Genomic DNA, 22,609 nt, shown 5'->3' on the forward strand with positions numbered 1-22,609 from the left:
TGATATTCCAGACCAAATATGAAAATCACGAGTCTGGCTCGTGATGAAAAGTTCAGACCAAATTTGCAAATCACGAGTTTTACTCGTGATGATATTTTAAACCAACTTTGCAAATCACGAGTCTAACTCGTGATGAAAAGTTCAGACCAAATTTGCAAATCACGAGTCTAACTCGTGATGAAAAGTTTAGGCCAAATTTGCAAATCACGAGTCTGACTCGTGACGATATTCTACGCCAAATATGAAAATCCCGAGTCTGATTCGTGATATTTTAAGCCAAACTTGAAAATCACGATTTCGACTATAAATATATACACGTATGAACTTATTTATAAACATACGTATTCATAATAAAAAATTCATTCGGTAATACCGAAACTATTATTATTTAATGTAATCCAGCCGACCTAGAGACCTTCAATAGACATAGAGGGTACGAATATTTCTGTAATTGACTGTATAATTAAATTCGATAATGTACGATATTATTTGGTCAACATCGGTATCATTCAATCCGTATCAACACTAATATTCCAAAGAGGTAAAATTTCTTTGTAATTGTATTCGAACCTGAACTTTTGTGGAACAACGAGAAACAGTTTAGAAAAATATATCGGAGACATAATTTAGTATCCTTGTCGAGAGCGAAGGGGTTACTCTTTTCAAACGGGAGAACAATGACATATTAATTACCGCGTTATTGTAAATGGGAGGCGACATATGTTGGACACGGGTGGCAATATTTTTCTCGCGAAACGTGTCGTGCATTAATTAACTTGGATTGTAAGATGCAAAACCGCGACGAACGCACGCGGAGAATTAATATTTATTAATTAATAAAAACAATTATGATTCGAATCATACTTACGGTTCCTTGCCGCTCTCCTCGGAGAACACGTCGTCGCAGTCGGAGTCGCTCATGGCCCTCTTCATGCTTCTCTGTTGATGAGCTTGTCCCTGCTGCGATTGTTGTTGCTGTTGCTGCTGTTGTTGCTGCTGTTGCTGTTGCTGCTGACCGCTCTCCTGACTTCTCAAGTCCGCAACGTCGATCTTAAGCTCCGGAAATTCGTGACCAGGCCTCATTTCCGTTCCCAGGTCGGGCCTCATCATGTCTTGATGCCTGATGTCCTGGTGCCTAGCCATCTCGGGTCTGTGCAACTCCTGGTGCCTCTGCATGTCGGGGTGCCTCAGATCGGGCCTGTGCATCTCGTGCCTGAGCTCTTGAGGCCTCAGATCGGCGCTACTGGGGTGTCTCAGCTCGTGAGGTGGACGCATGTCGTGATGGTGACGCATATCGGGATGCTGGGGCTGATAAGACGGATGAGGCGGGGGTGGATAGCCCCAGTGATGACCAGAGGGTGGTCCAGGGAGGCTGGGGATATGGCTGGGCCCCACTGGCCCGGAAGCGATCTCTGACGACAGCAGAGTGCTGTTTTCGTCGGAACGAGCCACAACTACTCTCCACATGTTGCTTCAGTGTAGACTCGATAAAAACAATTGGTCGATCGGTTGATCGAGACGAGGTACCTTTGAACCGACACTGTTTACACCACGAAACAACTTCTATTTTCTCGGCGTAGAGTGTTCCGTAAACGAAACTTTAATTTCTATAAAAAATGTCAAGACTGTATCACAACCAGGTACGTAGGTTCTATCTGAACAAGAGTCTTCCTGGTCCCGGCCTGGTGCGCAAAGTGGGTCTCGTAAAGGTGACAGGCTCGCATATACCGATCGTCATCGTACTCGGAATAATCCCTTCTTAACTTCGAATAACCTTCTTCACTCTCGTATTATTACCCTCGCGTATTCCTCGCACATTCGAAACTAGTCACTAATCGAAGCAAAACTCCTCGAAAAAGTCCACGTTCGACGAACAGCACGATGACTTAGACTTAGATTACAAGAGTCCAAGTCGTAGGGACGAATTCGGGACACGTCACGCGCGGAGGCGTCTCGCAGGACGTAAACGAAAGGAGCAATCGCGGTGGACACTTGTTACTCGTAGGAAGTTTATCGAAGCTCACGTGCCGCGGCTTCCTGGCGACGGTCGCGGTCGCGTGCGCGCACGAGCAAGAAGAAGCTACCAAGCTCGATGGACGGATCCTCGCGGGGCAGTGTTACGGTTATCGTCGCACGCGGCTGCTGGCGTGTCGCTGCTCGCGAGATGCACTCGCATGCGTGTGCACTGGTCGCGTGGCGGCCGACGTATGTCGTGTGCGGGAGTACCACGGGACGACACACGACCGCGTGCCCGGTTCCGTGGTGGGGGGAAGAAACGAGACTAGGTGCGTGTCGCCGGAGTGGGGGTAACTTTTCTCCTGGGCTCCTCGAACCCGACGTGAATAGGAACCTCTCGCGCGGAGCCCCAACACGCTTCTGCCGGCGGAGGGGCGAGACGGCGGGACGGGCAGAAGGGTGGGGAGGGGGATCGAGCAAAGCGACGATCAAAAGGGGGCGAATTTCGTGGGAACGTCTGTGGCGCTTAGCTTTGCCGACCACCGAGTGTTCTGCGAAATCTGCCGCGATTATCGATCAATTATCACGAGGGATCCTTATAACTAGTTGTTTTGGACCTTTCTGCTGGACCAGATACCCTTATCAACCGATCGAATGTCGTTGAGAGATAATGCCTCTTGGGATTACGACGCTGTCCACCGAGGACGTGAATGAAATCATAAAGCACGACTTTGTTTAAACTACTTTTGGTCGAATTAAGTGGATCGAATTGCATGTTTGATTAAATGCTAAGCTTAATTTGAAGTACCTCGTCATTCCGAAAAGAAACGAACTACATTCCAATTACATTCTGTATCTGACAATCCTGTTATAGTATATCTAAAGTAAGGGTTTGAAAGTCAACACGTAATTGAAATGAGTCTGCGAGAAAAATGAAGGCAGGACGTAGATTTGCGCTCGATAGGAAGCAAGACTTCGAGTCGGTCCCACGTTTTCCCCCGATCCCGCAAATTGATATGTGCGCCACCATGAAATCACTTCCCTGACACCCCTGCATCGCCTCTCGGCACACAGAACTCGCACGGCTCTGGCGCGGTCACGAAGGGCGGAGGGTGGGCGTCTACGAGGGAGGGTGCTATCACGATAAAAGTTCACACAGGAATGGTACGTAGCACGCGCTCGCACGATTACCGCCGGCCGTGCGCCTGGGAACCAAGCTGACTAATCGTATCGTTAACTTTTCACTGCGGATCGATCGACCGCGATTAACCCACCCACGGAAACTGGTATATTCTTATTCGAAATGCCTTCTTTGCTATTTTTCATGTAACATAAACAAAGACTTTCGCCTGTTACTACCCGTACTATCTGTACAACCCTGCTACAGTTGCTATATAAAACTTAGCGGCGACCGGGAGTCTCCTAAGGAGCGCAAGAGTTAACGGTGTAATCGCTATGAAGTAGACGGTAGCGTTGGATTGTAACGTGCGTCTCGAATAACAACGCCGTATCACGCGGAGAGGACATATCGCGAGGATCCGCACACGCCCAGCACACGTCCAAGGAGCACGAGCAGAAACGAGGGGAAAAAAGTGGATCGCGTGGCCGTGCGTGTACGCCGCGAGCCAGAGGCATTCTTCCTCGCCCGGTGTGGTCCGAATTCGCGTCGCCCATCGAGAGGAGTCCTTGCGCCGCGCATTATATCTCTCTCCCCGCGCACCCTTCTGCTCCTTTCAATCCCTGTCTCGCTGCCGAAGGGACAGCGTTCCCACAGGTACCCCCATGGCATGTCCTCGCGAATTAAGAAGGGAATCCGGCTTCGCATCTACCCTCCGAACTCGACTACGGCCTGCAACGTAATTTTTATCTGAATTAATCGTATCTCGAATACCTCGGAATCGTAAAATCAAAAGGTGTTTCGTCGAGCGTGGGCTGACACACGACCACAGGGATTTAAAAACGTGTCGTTCCTTTCTTACAGGTAAATACTGGCGTGAGTCACGACGGAGGCCGTGCTCCGTAGTGTAACTCGCGAGGACCTTGATATCGATCATTCGATTACGTGTCGTTCCGCAGAGCAAGGCCCCTGACTCGAGCTAAAATATCCGGTCTCCCGCTTCCGGTCCGCACGCGACTTCACGTGCAGAAGTCGCGTGGCACGATCGGGTCGCTCGCGCATGAGCGTGCGCCTTTACTTGCGGCGCGCGTCGATTCCAAGTCGCGACAACGGACGATGCCACCTCATTGTCGCGAGCTCCTTTTACTCTCGCACAGGGAAACGAGACGTAACCGAGAAGGGATCGATACAATTCTCCTACGGCCCCGCGACAAATATTTATTCATAATTCCGGGCCGATCGACGCACCCGCTAGTCGAGTGGATTTGCGTCCGCTGGTCAGCCTATCTCCTGGACAAACAACCAACAGTTAGGGAGAATGCTCCCCGTCGCCATGCATATGATATACGACAGAGCCTCTCAAACTTTACCTTTCGTTTCGACAGGGTGCAGGAGTCTGGGAGTCTACGCGACCAAGACTGCATCATAGGAATCGCGTTCTCGTTCGACACCATCTTCTTGGATGCTGCAAAAGGAACATTCTTAATCACGCTAGAATTGAATTTTTATCTTTGTAACATAAATTCAAACTACATGTATTAATATTTTAATAATCTATGCAGAGCTTCTCAAACTTATCTTTCATTTCGACAGAGTGCAAAAGTCTGGGAGTCTACGCGACCAAGACTGCATCATAGGAATCGCGTTCTCGTTCGACACCATCTTCTTGGATGCTGCAAAAGGAACATTCTTAATCACGCTAGAATTGAATTTCTATCTTTGTAATAATAAACATAATTTCAGAGTACATGTATCCACGTTTTAATAATCTATCCAGAGCCTCCCAAACTTATCTTTCATTTTGACAGAGTGCAGAAGACTAGGACTCTACGCGAAAAATAAAGTTAAGGAGACTCGAAACCCATGTCGGAACCAACGTTGATTGTCTTGTCTACGTGACCAATCCTGCATCCTACGACTCGCATTCTCGTTCGTCACCATCTTCTTGGATGCGTGGATGCTGCAAAAGAAATATTCTTAATTACACTAGAATTGAATTTTTGTCTTTGTAACATAATTTCAAACTACATTCTTAATCACACTAGAATTGAATTCCTATCTTTGTAACATAATTTCAAACTACATTCTTAATCACACTAGAATTGAATTTTTATCTTTGTAACATAAATTCAAACTACATGTATTAATATCTTAATAATCTATGCAGAGCTTCTCAAACTTATCTTTCATTTCGATAGAGTGCAGAATTCTAGTAGTCTGGGCGATCAATCCTGCATCCTACGACTCGCATTCTCGTTCGACACCATCTTCTTGGATGCGTGGATGCTGCAAAAGAAATATTCTTAATCACACTAGAATTGAATTCCTATCTTTCCAACATAATTTCAAACTACATGTATTTATATTTGAACAATCTATCGACTCGTTTTAAAATAATAATAATTTCATATTCAACATTCTATTCGTTAAACATTGACTCGTTTGAGAATCGCTGGTACGTACATCTCCCCAGTGCAAACACGCATAAAATTACGGGTCCGCGGCTGGTCGGGCTGAAGGAGACCAGTTCCGCGAGACGTTTTACTTGCGAAAACAATGAGCGAACTGTATCGCGAGGGGTGTCGATACATCGTGCATCAATTCGTCCCGCGGTCAGTCCCTCCCCCAATCGACCACTTGACCGAACGTCGAACAGTTGGCATCGCGGCACAATCGTTCGATAATTGGCAGATATTGTTCGGGACTCTTGATTCCGAAGCAAAGGGCATATGCACGTACGCGTTGACCATCGTCCTCCCTCGCCGTTGCTTTACGATTTGTTGCTCGTTCTCCGAACAATCAGAAATATGGATTTATCGACTATCTGGTTACGAAAGATTCGATGGTCAGTCGCGAATTGGTGACGGAAATATGAATCTATCACCGATCGCGTTACGTTGGCCAGCCTGGGACGATAATAGCGGTCATCGCTTTGTACGCTTGGTCCCTGTTTGCTCTCGTAAATTTCCGTGATCGTTCGATATTCGACTTGGGTGTCGATAGCGACAATGAATGCGCGCCCATTTATGTATATAGAGTGATATGTAGATATGTAACAATTGAAAGTTCGAGAGGTTCTGTTTCAATTTTAACCGAATACTTGAACTTCGTTTATATAGTATAGGTTGATCGCAATGATTTTAACCTTTTAATAGTAATACAGAGCATATACCCATAAGCATCGTTTTCCTAACCTAACTTCCATTCTTCCTCCGTCCAATCCTTCCCGATCGAGCCTCGACACGACCTGTCGAACATTTCCTCCTCTTTCGCTGCTTCGAGTTTACTGTACGAGTTTGGAGAGATTCCCGTGATTCCAACCTTTGGGAATCCAACGAGTCACGGTTTCCCGGCACCATCTGTGCAGATGATTCGCGCCCTTTTCGATCAGTCCCAATCAGTCAAAGCATTGGCTATCCTGTTAACTGCTGTCGACCTCAAATTACATCCTCATCGACGCTGACTCCACTAAAAACCTCTTCAGCCTGTTTTACATTGTACGCGAGGTTTAGAATAGTTTAGATAGTTCGTTGATTCGTGACGATTAGTGACATCTGTTGAATTAGTTGGCCACTAATGCAACAAAGCAGCGACGTAACAGCTAAAGTAAAAATGAAGCCTATTATGCGTTATGCTACCTATTAGATAGCTATCGGAAATATCGATTGAAACATTTCAGTTACGGAAAACAAAAGACAATCACCTACTGAAAGACATCAAACAAATGGTGTTCCACGCGGTTGAAACCGCGGGGCACATCTAGAGTTGCATACAAAAATGGAACTTTCTCAAAACGCTGAAGAGCCTCGCAGAGCATTGCATTTTCAACGCGAGAGGTTAAACGCAGTGGACAGCCTGATTTCCACGGGCTGCCGCGCGCGAACGAATGACTTATTGACCGACCTAGATGCGAACATTAGGCTATTTCCGGCGTTCCCACCGAAAAATATTCCCGTTTCTGTTCCGAGTGAAAAAAATTCGTCCGTTCACGGGAACGCAGCCATGCGAGACGAACCGTCCGAAACGAAGCCGCGATTTAAATGAATATATACGTTTAAATGACGTTTGCGAAGTCGTGACGGGAATTGGCCGCACCCTAAAATTACGGCCCCATTTAAAAATCACCCCAATCGTCGCCGGCGATTCGCCGCGGTTCGCAAACAATCGGGAACAAGTGCAGAACGTGAAACGCGGTGGAGAAACCGCGGTCGTATATTAAGCAAATTTTTTTAGGCGTGATTTTAAAAGGTGACAGCTGTCAAACCGATTCCACGGACCGGAACTGAGACGGAAGGACTCGTCGGGACGATTCGAGGGAGTCGAAACGCGATTCATTAAGCTGATACACATGTAACGCGAAACATGTGTTTTCTAACCTTGTTTCGAAGTCCATCTATCGATATGGATGAAGGATTACACTCGTTCTGTGTATATTAATGATGTATATTAACACGTTGGTCGCCACGTCACCCAGAAATGGGTGACAGGACTTTTCATTAAGAAACTAATGAGACTGATTCCAACAATGAGGCGGTAATGAAAACAAATTTATATAGGATTTGTGAATTTGGAGAGGTTAAATAAGTAAATACAACGACAAATGTTGGATTATCTAATTTTGAACAGTCTCGAGACCAAATTTTAACTTCGCAAAAATGTTTACGAATTTCAATCTGGCAGTCAACGTGTTAACGTAATGTGTATATTAATATATTAATGTAATACGGATTATGCAGGGCCGACGGATGCTATGCACGGGGGCCCCGCGATTGAGGGGGCCCTAACATGATCGAGAACTAAAGAAACTCAAGAAAAAAAATCTCAAGAAATACTGTGCTCTTGTACATTGAACGAATTATTTCTAAATGTATTAATTGCATTAAAACTTCTCTTTACGTTGCCAGTTACTATAGCAAGTGCTGAACGCTCTTTCAGCAAATTAAAATTAATAAAAACTTATCTTCGGTCAAGGATGTGCGCAGAACGTTTAAATGTACTTGCTATATTAAGTATCGAAAACGAAATTGCAAAAAATTGTAATTTTTCTGAAGTAATTAATATATTAGCAAAAACGAAATCACACGTTAAATAAACATGCATTAGTAATGTATGTTCGTGTTTGTATCTTTTTTTTTGTTTACTTTAGAAAAAATTTAGGGCCCCAAATGGTTTCTTACACCCAGGCCCGTTTATAGAGAAGGCCGGCTCTGGGATTACGTATAAACAAAGTTAACCCCTTAACCTACAACTAAGGGCATAGGCCATGAGGCTCGAGGGCTAAGCGAGCTTGTTTAAGTTTTCGGGCCAAAATTCACGAACGTAAATCTTTAAGATTTAGAGGTTAAGGGGTTAACCAAATATGACGAATACCCCTCGCGGGGCACAGCATGTTCGATTCTACTTTCATTAAGAATGAACTCATTTCGTATTTCGAGGAGCTTTCGTGGTGTATTGCAACATGACGGTTGGTTAACCAGCCTCGACGCCCTTTCCATTGACATTGAAAAAACGATCGATCATGGAATAAAATTTTACAATATCACGACGCATTGTACGAATTAGGACGCGTTTGATCGATGACTTTCCAATCGATGTCTCGTATTGTGCGATTCTAAGGGGATTGGCTGGACCGTCAATTACATGTAACTTCGTTATACCTTTCATTCGTCTATCTACCCTCTTATCCCCATGGGAAATTCGGTTTATGTTATTAAACTCGATAAACGGAATACTTTTAATTGGTTCTTACGAGCAAGTGTTCTGCTGGTCAATTTATATTCACTTTAGTAATAACTTGCTTGTATTCGATATGTTACCACTGTCGATTCATATTAAATATAAAACTAATCTATAATATATAATATAATCTATAATACATATGCTCTGGAATGAGCATATTGCTAATAATTTCGTAGGAGGTTCAATAGCATAATAAATAAAAAAAAAATCTATAAATGTCGATTTCTTTTATGACTGGTATTTATCTCCAGGGTACCTTGCAGTTCACAGCATCGTGTCTCTTATTGTTAAATGTTTGTAGCGTTCGTTGGTCGAACAGGAACACTGCAATTTAAACAATAAAGATATTTTATACCATGAAAACTACTATCTGTATTCGTAGTTCATCTGGAGGTCGCTACCATCCACAGGACGACCATAATATCGACACATTCATAAACCTAACTTGACCCAACTCGAATTCTTTTTTATCGATAGCGCATGTTAACCTTCTCCGACTGCCATGTGCCTACGTTCCTAAGTATCGTAAATAACAAAACATAGTTTGAAATATCAACATTCGCTATATTAATTTATTTTCACGAAATAATACTGTAAATGTAAATAAATAGAATGATGCATATTAAAATGTGTTACGAATGCGCCATAACCTTAACGCCTCTCCGAATATGCACACAAAGGGTAAGTTCGAAATAAACGTTTTATTCGAATAACATTTTTACGCGATCGAACGAACAAGCTTCGAAAAGAGAAAATGGCAAACGAAACGGAAGATACGATTACTCACAAGACTCACAGAGAACGTAACGCTGGTCGCAAAGCGGAAAAGAAAAAAAATAAGAAACAACATGTTCAAGAATTAACGGACAAGCAGAAGAATCCTAAAGCGTTCACGTTTCACTCTGCTGTCAAGGCTGAGAGACAATTCAGACGTAAACAAGACATAGAAACTAAGAAACAACATATACCGCTTGTAGACAGAACTCCACTCGAACCGCCACCTGTTTTGGTTGCTGTTGTGGGACCCCCGAAGGTGGGAAAATCTTTGGTGATACAATGTCTCATCAAAAGTTATGTGAAACAGCCATTGGCCAACATAGTCGGTCCGGTTACCATTGTCTCTAGCAAAAAGAGGAGGGTTACATTTATGGAATGTAACAATGATATAAACAGTATGATAGATATAGCGAAAGTAGCAGACTTAGTATTGCTGCTAATAGATGCATCTTTTGGGTTCGAGATGGAGATCTTCGAGTTCTTAAACATATGTCAAGTTCATGGTATGCCCAGGATCATGGGTGTTTTGACACATTTAGATTTGATTAAAAATGCTAAACAACTAAAAAGAAGTAAGAAAACTCTAAAACAACGTTTTTGGACAGAAGTATATGCCGGAGCAAAATTATTTTATCTCTCAGGATTACTTCACGGAGAGTACCTACGTACAGAGGTCAAAAACTTGGGCAGATTTATATCCGTGATGAAGTTTAGACCTTTGACTTGGCGTAGCATGCATCCTTACATTCTTGCAGACAGAGTGGAGGATTTAACGTCTCCAGAATTAATCAGACAAAATCCGAAAATCGATAGAACGATAAGTTTATATGGGTATGTATGCTGTTTTTTTTTTTTTTTATATGCATTGTACTTTACGCACGGTTACATAATAAATTTGTATTTGTAGGTATGTAAGAGGTATTCCCCTGAACAAAGAAACATCTGTACATATTCCTGGATGCGGAGACGTGAAAATCAAGGATGTCAGCTTCTTGCCAGACCCCTGCCCCTTACCAGAAGCATTAAAGAAGCGTGCCTTAGTAGAGAAAGAGCGACTAATCTACGCGCCATTCTCTGGTGTCGGTGGAATAGTTTACGACAAGGATGCCGTGTACGTCGAATTAGGAGGCAGTCACTCTCACAAAGAAGACGACACGGGTTTGGTCGGAGCTCTGATAGACACTCGAGAAACGCTCGATCAGAAATTGCAACACAGCGAATTACAATTGTTTAGCAACACTGCTCCAATAAAGTCGCAGGACGTGAATGAAAACTTCGATAATTACGTGGGAGAAACCGTGATCGAGGATGGCAGAGTCAGGAGAAAAGTCGTCTTCCCCGATTCCGAAGAATCGTTAAAAATGTTCGACGATGGATCGGATCATGAAAATGACGAAGAATCGGAAGATGAAGACGATACCGAGGAAATCGAGAAAAAAGAAATAAAAGCTGAACGTACGATGGAAGACGATGACTCCGAGGACGAGAAATTAAAAGAAGAAAGCGAGGACGAAATCCAAGAAACCCACGAAGGAAAGGGCGTGAAGCGAAAAAGTAAAAGTAAACAATTAGAAAACGCGAAACGTAAAAAGGGAAGCAGTTCGTCGAATGATTCAGAGTCCGAGGATAGCGATGCTGATATGGCAGAAGAGAAGTCTTTTAATTCCTCGAAGCGCAGTGACTCGGGAATATCGAATACAGAAGTTTATCATTCCATAAGCAAGGAATCTGATATTTTGATCAAGAATAAGATCACGGAAGCGCTTAGTTTATTAAACTCCGGTTCAAGCAGAAACAAAAGGTCGAACAGTGAGAGCGAGAGCTTCGACGAACTCAGCGACGAAGATTCACGAGCTAAATTAGAAATGGACGACGCGGAAGCTCACTCGTCGCGTGATTCTTTCGAGGAAGACGATGAGAATGAAGGAGACGAGAGCGAGGATGCCGAGGATGTCGCGGACGAATTGAAATGGAAGTCGAACTTAGCTGACAGAGCTAGAGACGCTTTCGAAGATCGTCAACGAAGCAATAAGAACCTAATGAAGCTCGTGTACGGGGTATTCGACAAAAGCAATCTCGTTCAAGACAAGGAAGATGAGAAACCAGAGGAAGATAACGATATAGGCGGCATTTTCCGCGTGGTTCAAGAGAAAGAGAAACAAAAAATTCAAGAACGTGAACTGCAGAATCAAGAAGAATCTGTGTTCTTCGTAGGAGAGCCACGCGATTGGCTGGAAGAAGAGAACAAGGTACTAGTAACGAATCGCTTCGTAACGGGAAAATGGAAGGAGTCGGAAGACGCGGAGGAGCTTCTAAAGTTGGACGACATGGACGACGAGGATTTGTATGGAGACTTCGAAGACCTGGAAACTGGAGAAAAACACAAAGCAGAAGCACCGAAAGAATCGACGACCGACGAAATGGAGGAAAGGAAGAAGCTCGTAGAAAAGAAGATGAAGTTGAAGGAACAATTCGATAAAGAGTACGACAATGGCGAGAACAAGACGTATTACGACGAGTTGAAGCAGGAGGTCGAGAGACAGGCGAATCTGAATAAATCGGAATTCGATGGTGTTGATGACGACGTGAGGGTTCAACTCGAAGGGTATCGTCCTGGCATGTATGTTCGCATTGAGATAGAATCCGTACCCTGCGAACTTATTACTCATCTAGATCCTACGTATCCTCTGATCATCGGCGGACTCTTACACGGCGAAGAGAATATAGGATACGTACAAACGCGAATCAAGAAACATCGATGGTATCCGAAGATCCTGAAGAGTAAGGATCCGTTGATACTCAGCGTGGGCTGGAGACGGTTCCAGACGCTCCCAATTTTTTCCAAGCTGGAGGATAATTTGAGGAGCAGAATGTTAAAGTATACACCGGAACACGTTGCTTGTATGTCGCATTTTTGGGGCCCCATCACTCCGCAAGGTACCGGGGTTTTGGCTGTTCAGGACGTCGCTACCAGAGTGCCAGGATTTCGAATAGCAGCGACAGGTGAGTCTCTCGAGCAAAATGTAATCTAATTAATGATTAGTAATTATAGAAAATATTGGGTACATGTTGTTTGTTCTGTGGTATCGTTACACAGGTTCCGTCGTCGAGATGGACAAGAGCACGCAGATTGTCAAAAAGCTGAAACTCACCGGAGTCCCCTTGAAGATATACAAGAAGACTGCCTTCATCAAGGACATGTTTAACACGTCTCTCGAAGTAGCGAAATTCGAGGGTGCCAGGATAAAGACTGTGTCGGGTATACGTGGTCAAATAAAGAAAGCGGTCTCGAAGCCTGAAGGATGTTTCCGTGCCACGTTCGAAGACAAGATACTTCTGAGCGACATCGTGTTCTGTCGAACCTGGTACAAAGTCGACGTCACGAAGTTCTACAATCCCGTAACGTCGCTCCTGTTGCCGCCAGAAGAAAAGAACCGTTGGCAAGGAATGAAGACAACTGGTCAGCTAAAAAGGGAAAAGAACATCCGTATGCCAGCTAATACGGATTCGATGTACACACCTATCGAGAGGGAGCCGAAAGTGTTCGGCCGTCTGTCCATTCCTCGAAGCTTGCAGAAAGAACTGCCGTACCGGGATAAGCCGAAATTAATGCCAACCGCTGGTAAACGCGTGCCCAGATTCAGGGAGGGCAGAGTGGCGGTGATACGCGAGCCAAAGGAACAGAAAGTAGCGAAGCTCATGCAAATGATCAAAACCAATTACGTTCACAAGCAACGGCAATTAAAAGAAGCTACCAAGCAGAGGATGGAGGCGTATCGAGCTCAGATCACCGCCGAAGAGGATCGAAAGCTCAAGAGGCAGAAGGAACTGAAGAAACACGTGTTCAGGGAACTTAGTAAGCTGGAAAAAAAGAAAAATAAGCGGTAATATATAATAAAATACGCCATGTTTTTATATTGTACAGTGACTCTGTTATGTTACGTATGTAAAATAAATTGCTTGATATTTACATAAACGCAACATAACCCCTGGCGCGTCGTTTGCATGGAAACGAGACTTGTCAAAATATCGGTTTTATTGCAAACATTTAGATAAGTTACAATATAATTATATATTATCAAAATATATTATTAGTCCGTACAAAATAACAACTTTATATGCAATGTTCTTACAATATAGCTTGCGATCCACGCCATGACGCGATAGTATGATGCCCCGTTGAATAATTGTCACCACCCTGAAATCAGTTAGCAAATGTATCCTCGATCTTTTCGTCTCGATAAACGAATCCCCAGCGGTGAAATTTGGCTGTTGCTGAAATCGTTATAACTTTACCTGCGTTAACATTAATAATTCATCTTGCGTGTCGACAATTTTAACGGGAAACGGAGAACCAGGTACCAGAACACCTGCCCAGCGTACTTCGACCCTATAATCACCCGGCTCCGTTGGATCGTATCGACAAAGTATTATCCGATCCTTTTGCGTTTCTCTTTGCATTTCTACTCTGAACGCTCCTTTGGGACCGCGAACTCTCACCGTGAGTTGACCAGCACCGGCGCCCCGGGTATCGCAAATAAAACGCGACTGAAACGTTGCTAATACTCCGTGCTCGATTCCTGGACCGTATACTCGGACCTATCGTTGTATCAAGATATATATCACTATTCAATATGAATAAAGAGCATTAAAATGCTCGAAACGACTTACAAACCGTGAGACTCTTGAGAAATTTCAAATTACCTTCGAAGCATCCGGTGCACCGGAAATTCGCAACGTAAAAGGCGAGCCCGGGACATGTTCTCCTGCATACTTAATCGTTAACGCGTGACGTCCAGCTTCCTGAGGCTTTACGTTCAACGTGAACGTTGCATCGCCGTGATCGTACAATTCGCAGTAAGCCACTTTGTGCGGGCCAACGCAGTGTGCCGTTAATTCGCCTGGATATCGAACGACGTTTGTTTAAAATACAACAACGAGCCACGAATCGAAATTTCCGTCTTTAACACGCTTACCAGGTCCTGCGCGTCTAGTGTCGATGAAACTTCGTATTTCTTGGCCGACTATACCGTTCTTCAGCCCATCTCCAGAGCAGACAACTCGCGAAGCATCAGCTGCACTCGTTACGTTGATTTGCAAGGGACAACCTTTCAGCTGCCTACCGTTCCACGACACCGTCATTAAGAGGGGGTCGGGGGTTAGCGGTATGTAACTTGCACGATAGACACTGTCCCCTGAAATTGAATACAGTAAGTCGAATTTGATAAAGATACTTCGGTCGCGAACTACTCACCTAAATGTTGTAACATTACGTTGAGCTCGTTAGTTGGTGAAAAAAGTTGGACTTTCGGTGTCCCACTGCCAGCTTGAGAACCGTCTATCGTAAAACTGACTTCTTCTCCGCATTTTGCGGATGTTAAGCCTCTTCCTCTTAATAACACTCGACTCGTGTCTTGTACCGGTGGCTACGAATTAAAAAGAATACTTGAAGTCGCTGTAAGAAGAACTCGCGCTACTTTAATCAAATACCTCTAAATCTTGTACTATCGCTAGTTTCGGAGCTCCTGGGAATGGTATTCCGTTGAACAATATTTCTAAACGGTGCTCCCCGCCATTTATTTGTGGCGGAATGAGTTTCAGTCTATTGTTTGAAGTCATTTCGAAAGACAGCATTTGGTCGCCTATTTTCCCAGTGAGTTCACCAGGTCCTGCATCGGCGGTATCGAAACTGATCTTATTCGATGGATGTAGCTTCAATCGTCCAATGTCGTCGCAGACAGCTGGCCAGCCACCTTGAAGACGTCGAATAATCATTTCTTCTCTTCTTTTTATTTTTTAAATCTATATCCCTCCTTGTTTTAACCACTACCTACCGATTACACGAAGATTTCGCGTATCTATGATCTTCGGATGCCAAGGAGATCCAGGAAGCTGTTGCCCAGCTGAAACGACTCTGATATCGAATACTCCGACCTCGGTGGGGACGTAAGACACGTTCCAAGTACCTGGATTCGCTCCTGCTTCGACAATCGCCTTCGAAACACTGTCTGGACCATCGACCTAACGAAAAACATAAGAGCAGTAGGATACAGAAGGATTCAAAGTAAACGGTATGGTACCTGAACTGCTGGAGGACTTCTCGTGCCAGTAACGATAAAATGCGCTGCTTTATCCGCGTGACCGCTTAATAAACCTTCGCCCTTTGCTCGAGCTTGTCCAGCTGCGTCAACGGTACATACCACTGGACTACCAGGAATGGGACATCCTCCTGCGCGTATATAATTATATAATATATAACCGATAATTCTCATTAATTATATACGCCTTAACCCTTTCTATCCCACGATTTCACAAAGCGTGCATCGATCTTACCGTACGTTATGTTTATCATATAAGTGCCAGGTACGCTAGGAGAAAATTCCACCATCTCGGCTCCATCGTTTAGCGGAGTAACTTGCAACGGAAGCTCTTGACCCAGTGGACTCGTTGCCGTTACGTCCAAATCCGCCATTCCAGCATCTGTCTTCATTACTACAAGAGAGCGTTGCCGTGATCAACCTGCTTCCCTACTTTATGCGTAACTATTTAACTGACATACTTTTGAATGCGATATGATCGTGCACGGACACAGTCATTGGGCCTAATTCTTGTAATTTCACTTTGGAAACGTCGAAAGCTTGGCAGAAGAAAGGCGAACCCAGCACGGGCTTCGCGCCCTGCAGAACATCGATCTTGTATGTTCCTGACGAGACAAAACAGTTTTTGTAAACATAATTCTCCCTAAAAGATATTTAAAATAATCAAAGAATAAAATGATAAAAATTCAAGACTAACCGATAGTGTTCGTTGTGAATTCAGCGAGCAAATTTCCATCTCGATGTTGATAGCATCGAACCGGAACCGCGTTACCTTGCGGTCCGCTGATTACGACATCGAATTCTTTCCCAGGGCGTCCTAATGTTTCGATCGTAAACGAAGTTACTTTTCCAACGCACGACTGGTACAATCCTAAGCCCGTCGCGGTCACTTCCCGCCCTCCAGTGGGACTACGAACAGTTACGTCCAATGGGCTGCCTAAAATAAAACGATACTAGTTAGGAAGAAATGAACCATGAAAAGAATGGATTTAAAATAGATGTCATACCCGAAATATGAACTTCGTTGTACTTTATATGAACCCTATGGGGAGCTGCTCGTGTCGGGTGGAAAACTATTTCATAAAGGCCATTATCTCCTTCTCTAACTACACTGTCAACGTCTGCTCCAGCGGCGCGCACATTTACTGCCAGTTTCCCAGGCCCAGCTTCTTTGGATGCAACCACTGTAAAAAAATTTTTATAATATTGTTCAAAATGAAATTATATAGATATGTGATAGTTTACCGTCGAAACGAATATCGAAGTTGTATTCACGTACCTATAATACTTCCAGGTCGATGGCAAACTACGTCTGACACTTCTTTGATCGTAACTTTCCCAGGATCGAAAGCTTGAAGCGTTTGAGAACTTATCATCTTGTGACCGTCACTAAAAATTACGCTGTAAGTTCCAACCTGTCGCGTTCGGATTTCTACTCGATATAAATTAGACGATAATTTCGTCAAAGTGCATGGGATAATTATACCGTCGGGTCCTGATCAAACATTCAATGTAACGTCACAATATAATATTTAGACAGAAGTAATACTTGAAACGAAACATTACCTGTAACTTCAGCGGATACAGGACCCTCTAAGCTGGGCATTTCTAAGTCCATGTACGCTGTATTGCCAACGCGGATCATCGATGGCCCATCTAACATGGTACTAACAACCGGGCACTTAAATGGACTCCCTAATGGATAATAACGTCGTTGACATTATTTTTCTCAATATTAATTACGACAAGGAAAAGACATCGCGAGTTACAGACCTGGTACATTGTCGTCGTTGAAACTGATGTTAACATAATGGGTACTAGTAGTTTGCGGCACGAACGTTACATCGTACAATCCACGAGCACAGGCGACTACTTCGGCTTTCACGGTATTATTTTCCGTGCTCACTACTAATTCTAACGTCCCTTCGCCAGCTTCTGCGGCGTCGACCGTAAAGGTTGTCGCTTGACCCAACAACGCTTCCGTAAGACCCGACACGTGAACCTGTATACATTTTTCGATAATGCTAACAAACTATTTTCTAATCTTTTCGCACAGTTAACAACGTACCTTCGTAACATCGTAAATATTGCACGCAAACGGGGATCCTTTCACGTGTTCGTTGTCCACTAAGACGCTGATGTTATGTCTACCCACTTCCATAGGCACGAAACTGATGTTGTATTTTCCATCTATAGGTTCTATCGTAATAGGGAGGGATATACTGGATGGCGGCATTACGATCACGTCGCAATTCGTCGAAGGAGCTTGTGGGTCCACCGTGAAGGAAATCAACTGCTTCACGGCTCCCATTTTTAAATAGTGACCTATGATTGTCGCTTGACCAGCGCCAACTACTTTACAGCTGAACGGCGAACCTACGAATAAAATGTAAACGCTACAAGAAACGTTACATTTAAAACAAACTCATCGCGCACCTGGAACTGGTTCTCCGTTAAAACGGACGCTGAGACTGTGCACAGCAGCTTCCTGTGGTTTGAAGTTAACTCTGAATTTCGCATTCCCTTCGCTTTGTACATAATTTGGTACGTTTTTACCGTTCACGGCGACAATGATTTCAAGATTACCAGCACCTGCTTGACTAGCGTTAACTAAAATTTTAAAAGACGCGCAAATTAATCGTACTCCGGATGTATCGAATAATTAAATACGAATTAATTAAATAATAGAACTTACTGCTGAAGAAAACTGGTTTCCCAACGACTCCACTATTTATGTCCGTCACCTTCACCTTATCCGCATTGTAAGCTTTTACTAAAAATGGGCTACCTTCTACGTGTGATCCGTTCAATTTCACTTCGACGCTGTGATCGCCTATAAATTTTGTGTATTTATTAAAAGTGTGAGTCTTCGTTATTTATTTACATACCAACATCCTTTGGGGTAAATCCTGCACTGTAACTTCCATGCCCGCTCTGTTTAACGTGAACCGGTAAACTTTCTCTAGTGGGTGAAAGAACTTCCACTAGAGGCGTTCCCAAAGAAGGATCTGCTTCTATCGTAAACGTTGTCAAACGATTTACGGATACTTTCTCGAGTCCTTCGGTCACTAGTACCTTAGCTGTATCGCTCACCTAATTTTTTAAGATACATAGAATTATCAACGATCTCCTCGAGTATACCTTTCGAACTAATACGACAATATTACCTGACAACTGAAAGGACTACCAGGTACATCCTCCCCGTTAAATCGCAAATCCACGGTATGTATAATTGGTTCCCTAGGTGTAAAAGATATCGCGTACGTGTGAGGACCCTGAGCTTGGGCAGACGTGGGTACACGACCGCCGTTCACCGTCACCTCTAGGTTCCCTGGTCCCGCTTGACTAGTTTCAACTACAGAAAAAGCGAACAATACAATCCACACTTCTCGATACGTATTTCGTGGAGCAGAAAGTATACCGCGAACGAGAACAGTTACCTAAGAAAGTTACAGGCATTCCAATAACACCGTGTTTAGCATCCTTTACTTTGATGGCGGTCACATCATAGACTTTGCAGCTAAACGGGCTACCGACCACGGGAACATTCCGATGGCTTACCGAAATTCTGTGCTCTCCGACTACTCGTGGCGTAAACGCTACGCTGCAGGTCGTGTCTTTGTTGTCAGTGACTTGAGCTGGTACAGCCTGTCCATTGGGTCCTATCAAGTCCGCCGGTTAGTTGTTTAATAAAATTTAGTCAGCCAACTACTAGGGTGGATCGGACGAACACCAAATGTAGACGATGGGGTTTTATGCACGTACGAGTTCTTTCTTAATGTTAAGATTCGTGATCGCGTGAAGCAATATATTATTAAAAAACAAAGCGATGTATAAATTGTTATGATAAAAATAATGGCTGCGTATGCGTGAATGTAAATGTAATTAATCTAGTAATTAATTTAATTTGATTAATGCTTGGTTAATACTATACGTTTCTTGCGTATTATCGCAAAAAAAAAAAATGAAATTACATGGAAGGAACAATGCAAGCAAGATATTTCGAGGCTCGGAAGACATGGAAAAGAAATCACCGACGAGAGATCGATTCGTTGATTGCATTGTTGATTCGTTTAACTAAGTATATGCGCTATTCGAGTAATCGATAATATTGGCACATTGGATGAAAGCGCTACGCGAAGTTTCAAATTCGAACTTTGAACCACTGTGCCGTGATTTGTCCTACGAGTTAAAATGGAATGGTAATTGTACATATAGCACCATGGGAATGGCTATCACGTGATCTATACATGTGTATATATATATATATACTTGGTTCGATAATTGAAACGGGAATTGGAAAGCGTTAGTCACTGTTTCAGCAATAATCTGCATGAGAGTGGAACCGAATCCCATATAATCCTCTAAAATGGTAACCAACGATTCAAACACAAGAAAAGAGCACGAGAAACTATCCTTATGCTACGTTTTTAGAATGTTAAGTTAGGAACCCACCACCAATTTATTCAAAATACTCCGTTATTAAGGTAAAAATGAAATTAGTTTTGTTTGAGAAGTCTAGTAATGTCGTAGTCTGAAAGCTGGCCGACCTGCAACAGAGAGAGAATTGCTCTCAAGCTAGAGATTAACGAGACAGTCAGACACAGAAGCACAACATCGTGCAAGTTTCCACCGTAATTAACAGAAAATATCGTCGAACGAATTAATACAATTGTGGTAAACGAAACATAAAAGGTGCTCGTGTATACTTTCGGTTGTCGGCGCAACCGTTGTGCGTAAGTTGCCAAAATCTCGAAACACCGAGTTGAAACGTTAGAATTAAAAGAATATCAAACACAAAAAATATGATGCAGAGATAATGATTTTTGTGCAATAACAAAGGTATATCCTTGAATCGAGAGGTATTCATGCGGCTAACGTGAATCTAAAGTAAAAAAATGACAACAGTGATTAAAGAAAAAAGAAAAAGGAAGGTTGATTTACCTTCAACGTTTACTTCTAAATCTTCCAAGCTACCGGCAACGTTACTGACAGTAAGATAGCTTTGCCTTCCCAATCCAGCACTGCTCAATGCCTGCCCACTCACTGTTACATGACTATCGCCACCTACCCGAGTTACAATCGGACAGCCTGGCACAGTTCGTTTGTTGAAGGCTATATTAATTATATGTTCACACGCTTCGAATGGTACAAAGCTGACCGAAAACCGTGCGTTTCCTTGTGGCGTAACTTGAGTAGGTATATTCTGACTACGAGCCGATATCGTGATTTCTAGATTTCCTTCGCCAGCTTGACTCGCATCAACTGCCAATAACAGAAACTTTAATGGAATCGTTCCAAAGTACGTCCACGTCATTTCGCATCTAATGTCCTATTTTTGTTTTCTAACATACCGGAGAAGTGTGTTGGCTGACCAACGCTACCCCTAGCTACAGGACCGATTAACACTTTGTCCGCATTGAATGCCTTAGCTAAGAATGGCGTGCCATTTACAGGATGCCCGTTGTACTCGACGCTAATCGAATGAACGCCAACATCTCGCGGAATAAATTCCGCGGTGAAACCAATTTTTATGTCACCCGTTACTTTAACGGGTAATTCGCTGTTCGGGCCTAAAAAAATAAAAATACGTACTTGGTAGCATCGTGCAAGCTTTTCGTTGGTGCGAGAGAATCGGTACATATATTCATCGTTACCAACCTCTTACAGAAACCGCAAGTTCCGCACTGCCGCTACCATCGACTCCCATATGAAAGCTGGCAGGTTGATCGACTGGAATTAATTCCAGATGGTTCAAACTTAGCATTACCCTGCTTGTATCGGATACATTGCAAATAAAGGGACATCCTTTCACTGCTTCTCCGTTGAATTTTATATCTATGTAGTGTGGTTTAGCAATTTCAGGGGTGAAAGAGACAAGACAACGTCCACCTCCTACTACTTGAACATGATTGGGTACCTCTCCTTCGTTTATCGAGATTTCAAGCTGTCCTTCGCCAGCAGCACTAGCATCGACTGTAAAAATTAAAAGACGTTTGACTTACATAGAGAACTTATATAGAATTACATACATTCGTAGCTTTGGTTTTTCAAGAATCATCCATAAGTACCTCTAAATTGGCAGGCATGTCCTACAACAGCACTGGGTACGTCAGTAACTTGAATCAAACTGCTGTTGTACACCTTGGCGACGAGAGGTCCTGCCGGTAGCTTTTGTCCCGCGATGCTCACTTCCACGAGATGACTGCCTACTTCTGTCGGAGTAAATTCAACTCGAAACTCTCCTGGACGTCCTGATTCTTCGTCAATTCGTGCTGGTATGTGTCTTTTGGAAGGTGCTGAAATTCAATTTGTTCCATGGGTTAGCAACTCTATGGAGTGCCTTTGGTAGAGTATGTATATTTAATAATGTGTACTCACTTATAATTTGGACGTCAATTTCGCTGCTGTTAAAGCCAAGAGCAGAGAGCTCGAACAGTGCAGGACTACCGGCAGGGACCAGTCTTATAGAGTCCCCGATTACTGACATTTTTGGGGCTGGCATGATGCCCACTCGCCAGGGTGATCCTATTAAAACACAATTTTACAAATTACTTTAAGGATACAATGCAAATTCCAATTTCTTCATTCAAGGTTTGCATGTGAGAATGTTATTTTACTACGATTTAAACCTTTTCTTGTAGAACAATCCAGTAAGTTGAAACTGTATTCATTTATAGAGGCTTGATAACTCAAAAAATAAACAGTAGTTAACCTAACGCTACGCAGTATTGCCACTTGATCTCTACATCTTGAACTTATATAAACTGACCTCGACAACATCAAATACAATATACCTAACACATTGCTTTATAGAATCATATTCTTCATTCAGGATTTACATGTGAGAATGTTATTTTACTATGATTTAAACCTTCTCGCATAGAACAATCCAGTAAGTTGAAACTGTTCCATTTATAAA

At 43.3% G+C, this 22,609-nt stretch overlaps 3 protein-coding genes across 8 annotated transcripts in view; 1 reads left to right on the plus strand and 2 right to left on the minus strand.

The window, feature by feature from the left end:
* The window catches only part of LOC128876980 (hairy/enhancer-of-split related with YRPW motif protein-like), a 13,214-nt gene extending 8,663 nt beyond the window's left edge, over nt 1-4,551 (minus strand). The window contains exons 1-2 of the mRNA XM_054123851.1: nt 4,444-4,551; nt 869-4,363 (exon numbers count right to left, since the gene is read on the minus strand). Coding sequence (XP_053979826.1) covers nt 869-1,467 — 599 coding nt within the window. The 5' untranslated portion in view covers nt 1,468-4,363; nt 4,444-4,551. The remainder of the gene's footprint in view (nt 1-868; nt 4,364-4,443) is intronic.
* A 4,708-nt stretch (nt 4,552-9,259) lies between these two features.
* On the plus strand, nt 9,260-13,483 carry LOC128876099 (ribosome biogenesis protein BMS1 homolog). The gene is made up of 3 exons (XM_054122192.1): nt 9,260-10,420; nt 10,497-12,592; nt 12,687-13,483. The coding sequence occupies exons 1-3, from the start codon at nt 9,567-9,569 to the stop codon at nt 13,475-13,477; spliced, it is 3,741 nt and encodes a 1,246-aa protein (XP_053978167.1). The 5' UTR covers nt 9,260-9,566; the 3' UTR covers nt 13,478-13,483.
* Nucleotides 13,484-13,606: 123 nt separating this feature from the next.
* LOC128876098 (filamin-A) overlaps nt 13,607-22,609 on the minus strand; it is a 36,100-nt gene continuing 27,097 nt past the window's right edge. For 3 of the 6 annotated variants that reach the window (XM_054122188.1, XM_054122187.1, XM_054122189.1), the window contains 26 exons: nt 22,069-22,215; nt 21,759-21,986; nt 21,349-21,663; nt 21,042-21,260; nt 20,632-20,952; nt 19,128-19,349; nt 18,855-19,042; nt 18,576-18,780; nt 18,383-18,520; nt 18,124-18,297; nt 17,756-18,063; nt 17,461-17,689; nt 17,254-17,382; nt 16,967-17,182; nt 16,695-16,871; nt 16,385-16,624; nt 16,149-16,292; nt 15,923-16,081; nt 15,670-15,818; nt 15,424-15,610; nt 15,080-15,342; nt 14,844-15,015; nt 14,566-14,784; nt 14,294-14,490; nt 13,886-14,188; nt 13,607-13,787 (listed from right to left, as the gene is read on the minus strand). In XM_054122188.1, the coding sequence (XP_053978163.1) occupies nt 13,719-13,787; nt 13,886-14,188; nt 14,294-14,490; nt 14,566-14,784; nt 14,844-15,015; nt 15,080-15,342; nt 15,424-15,610; nt 15,670-15,818; nt 15,923-16,081; nt 16,149-16,292; nt 16,385-16,624; nt 16,695-16,871; nt 16,967-17,182; nt 17,254-17,382; nt 17,461-17,689; nt 17,756-18,063; nt 18,124-18,297; nt 18,383-18,520; nt 18,576-18,780; nt 18,855-19,042; nt 19,128-19,349; nt 20,632-20,952; nt 21,042-21,260; nt 21,349-21,663; nt 21,759-21,986; nt 22,069-22,215 (5,318 nt within the window). In that variant the 3' untranslated portion in view covers nt 13,607-13,718. Of the gene's footprint in view, nt 13,788-13,885; nt 14,189-14,293; nt 14,491-14,565; nt 14,785-14,843; nt 15,016-15,079; nt 15,343-15,423; nt 15,611-15,669; nt 15,819-15,922; nt 16,082-16,148; nt 16,293-16,384; nt 16,625-16,694; nt 16,872-16,966; nt 17,183-17,253; nt 17,383-17,460; nt 17,690-17,755; nt 18,064-18,123; nt 18,298-18,382; nt 18,521-18,575; nt 18,781-18,854; nt 19,043-19,127; nt 20,238-20,631; nt 20,953-21,041; nt 21,261-21,348; nt 21,664-21,758; nt 21,987-22,068; nt 22,216-22,609 lie in introns of those variants that run through there. The other 3 variants (XR_008456946.1, XR_008456947.1, XM_054122190.1) reach the window with 3 other exon arrangements.

This window comes from Hylaeus volcanicus, chromosome 5 (assembly GCF_026283585.1).
Source record: "Hylaeus volcanicus isolate JK05 chromosome 5, UHH_iyHylVolc1.0_haploid, whole genome shotgun sequence".
Lineage (NCBI taxonomy): Eukaryota > Metazoa > Arthropoda > Insecta > Hymenoptera > Colletidae > Hylaeus > Hylaeus volcanicus.

Coding starts and splice junctions, on each gene's coding strand:
- LOC128876099 (XM_054122192.1), top strand. CDS start 9,567: ATGGCAAACGAAACGGAAGATACGATTACTCACAAGACTCACAGAGAA. Junction 10,421..10,496: donor AGAACGATAAGTTTATATGG/GTATGTATGCTG, acceptor TTGTATTTGTAG/GTATGTAAGAGGTATTCCCC. Junction 12,593..12,686: donor ATTTCGAATAGCAGCGACAG/GTGAGTCTCTCG, acceptor ATCGTTACACAG/GTTCCGTCGTCGAGATGGAC.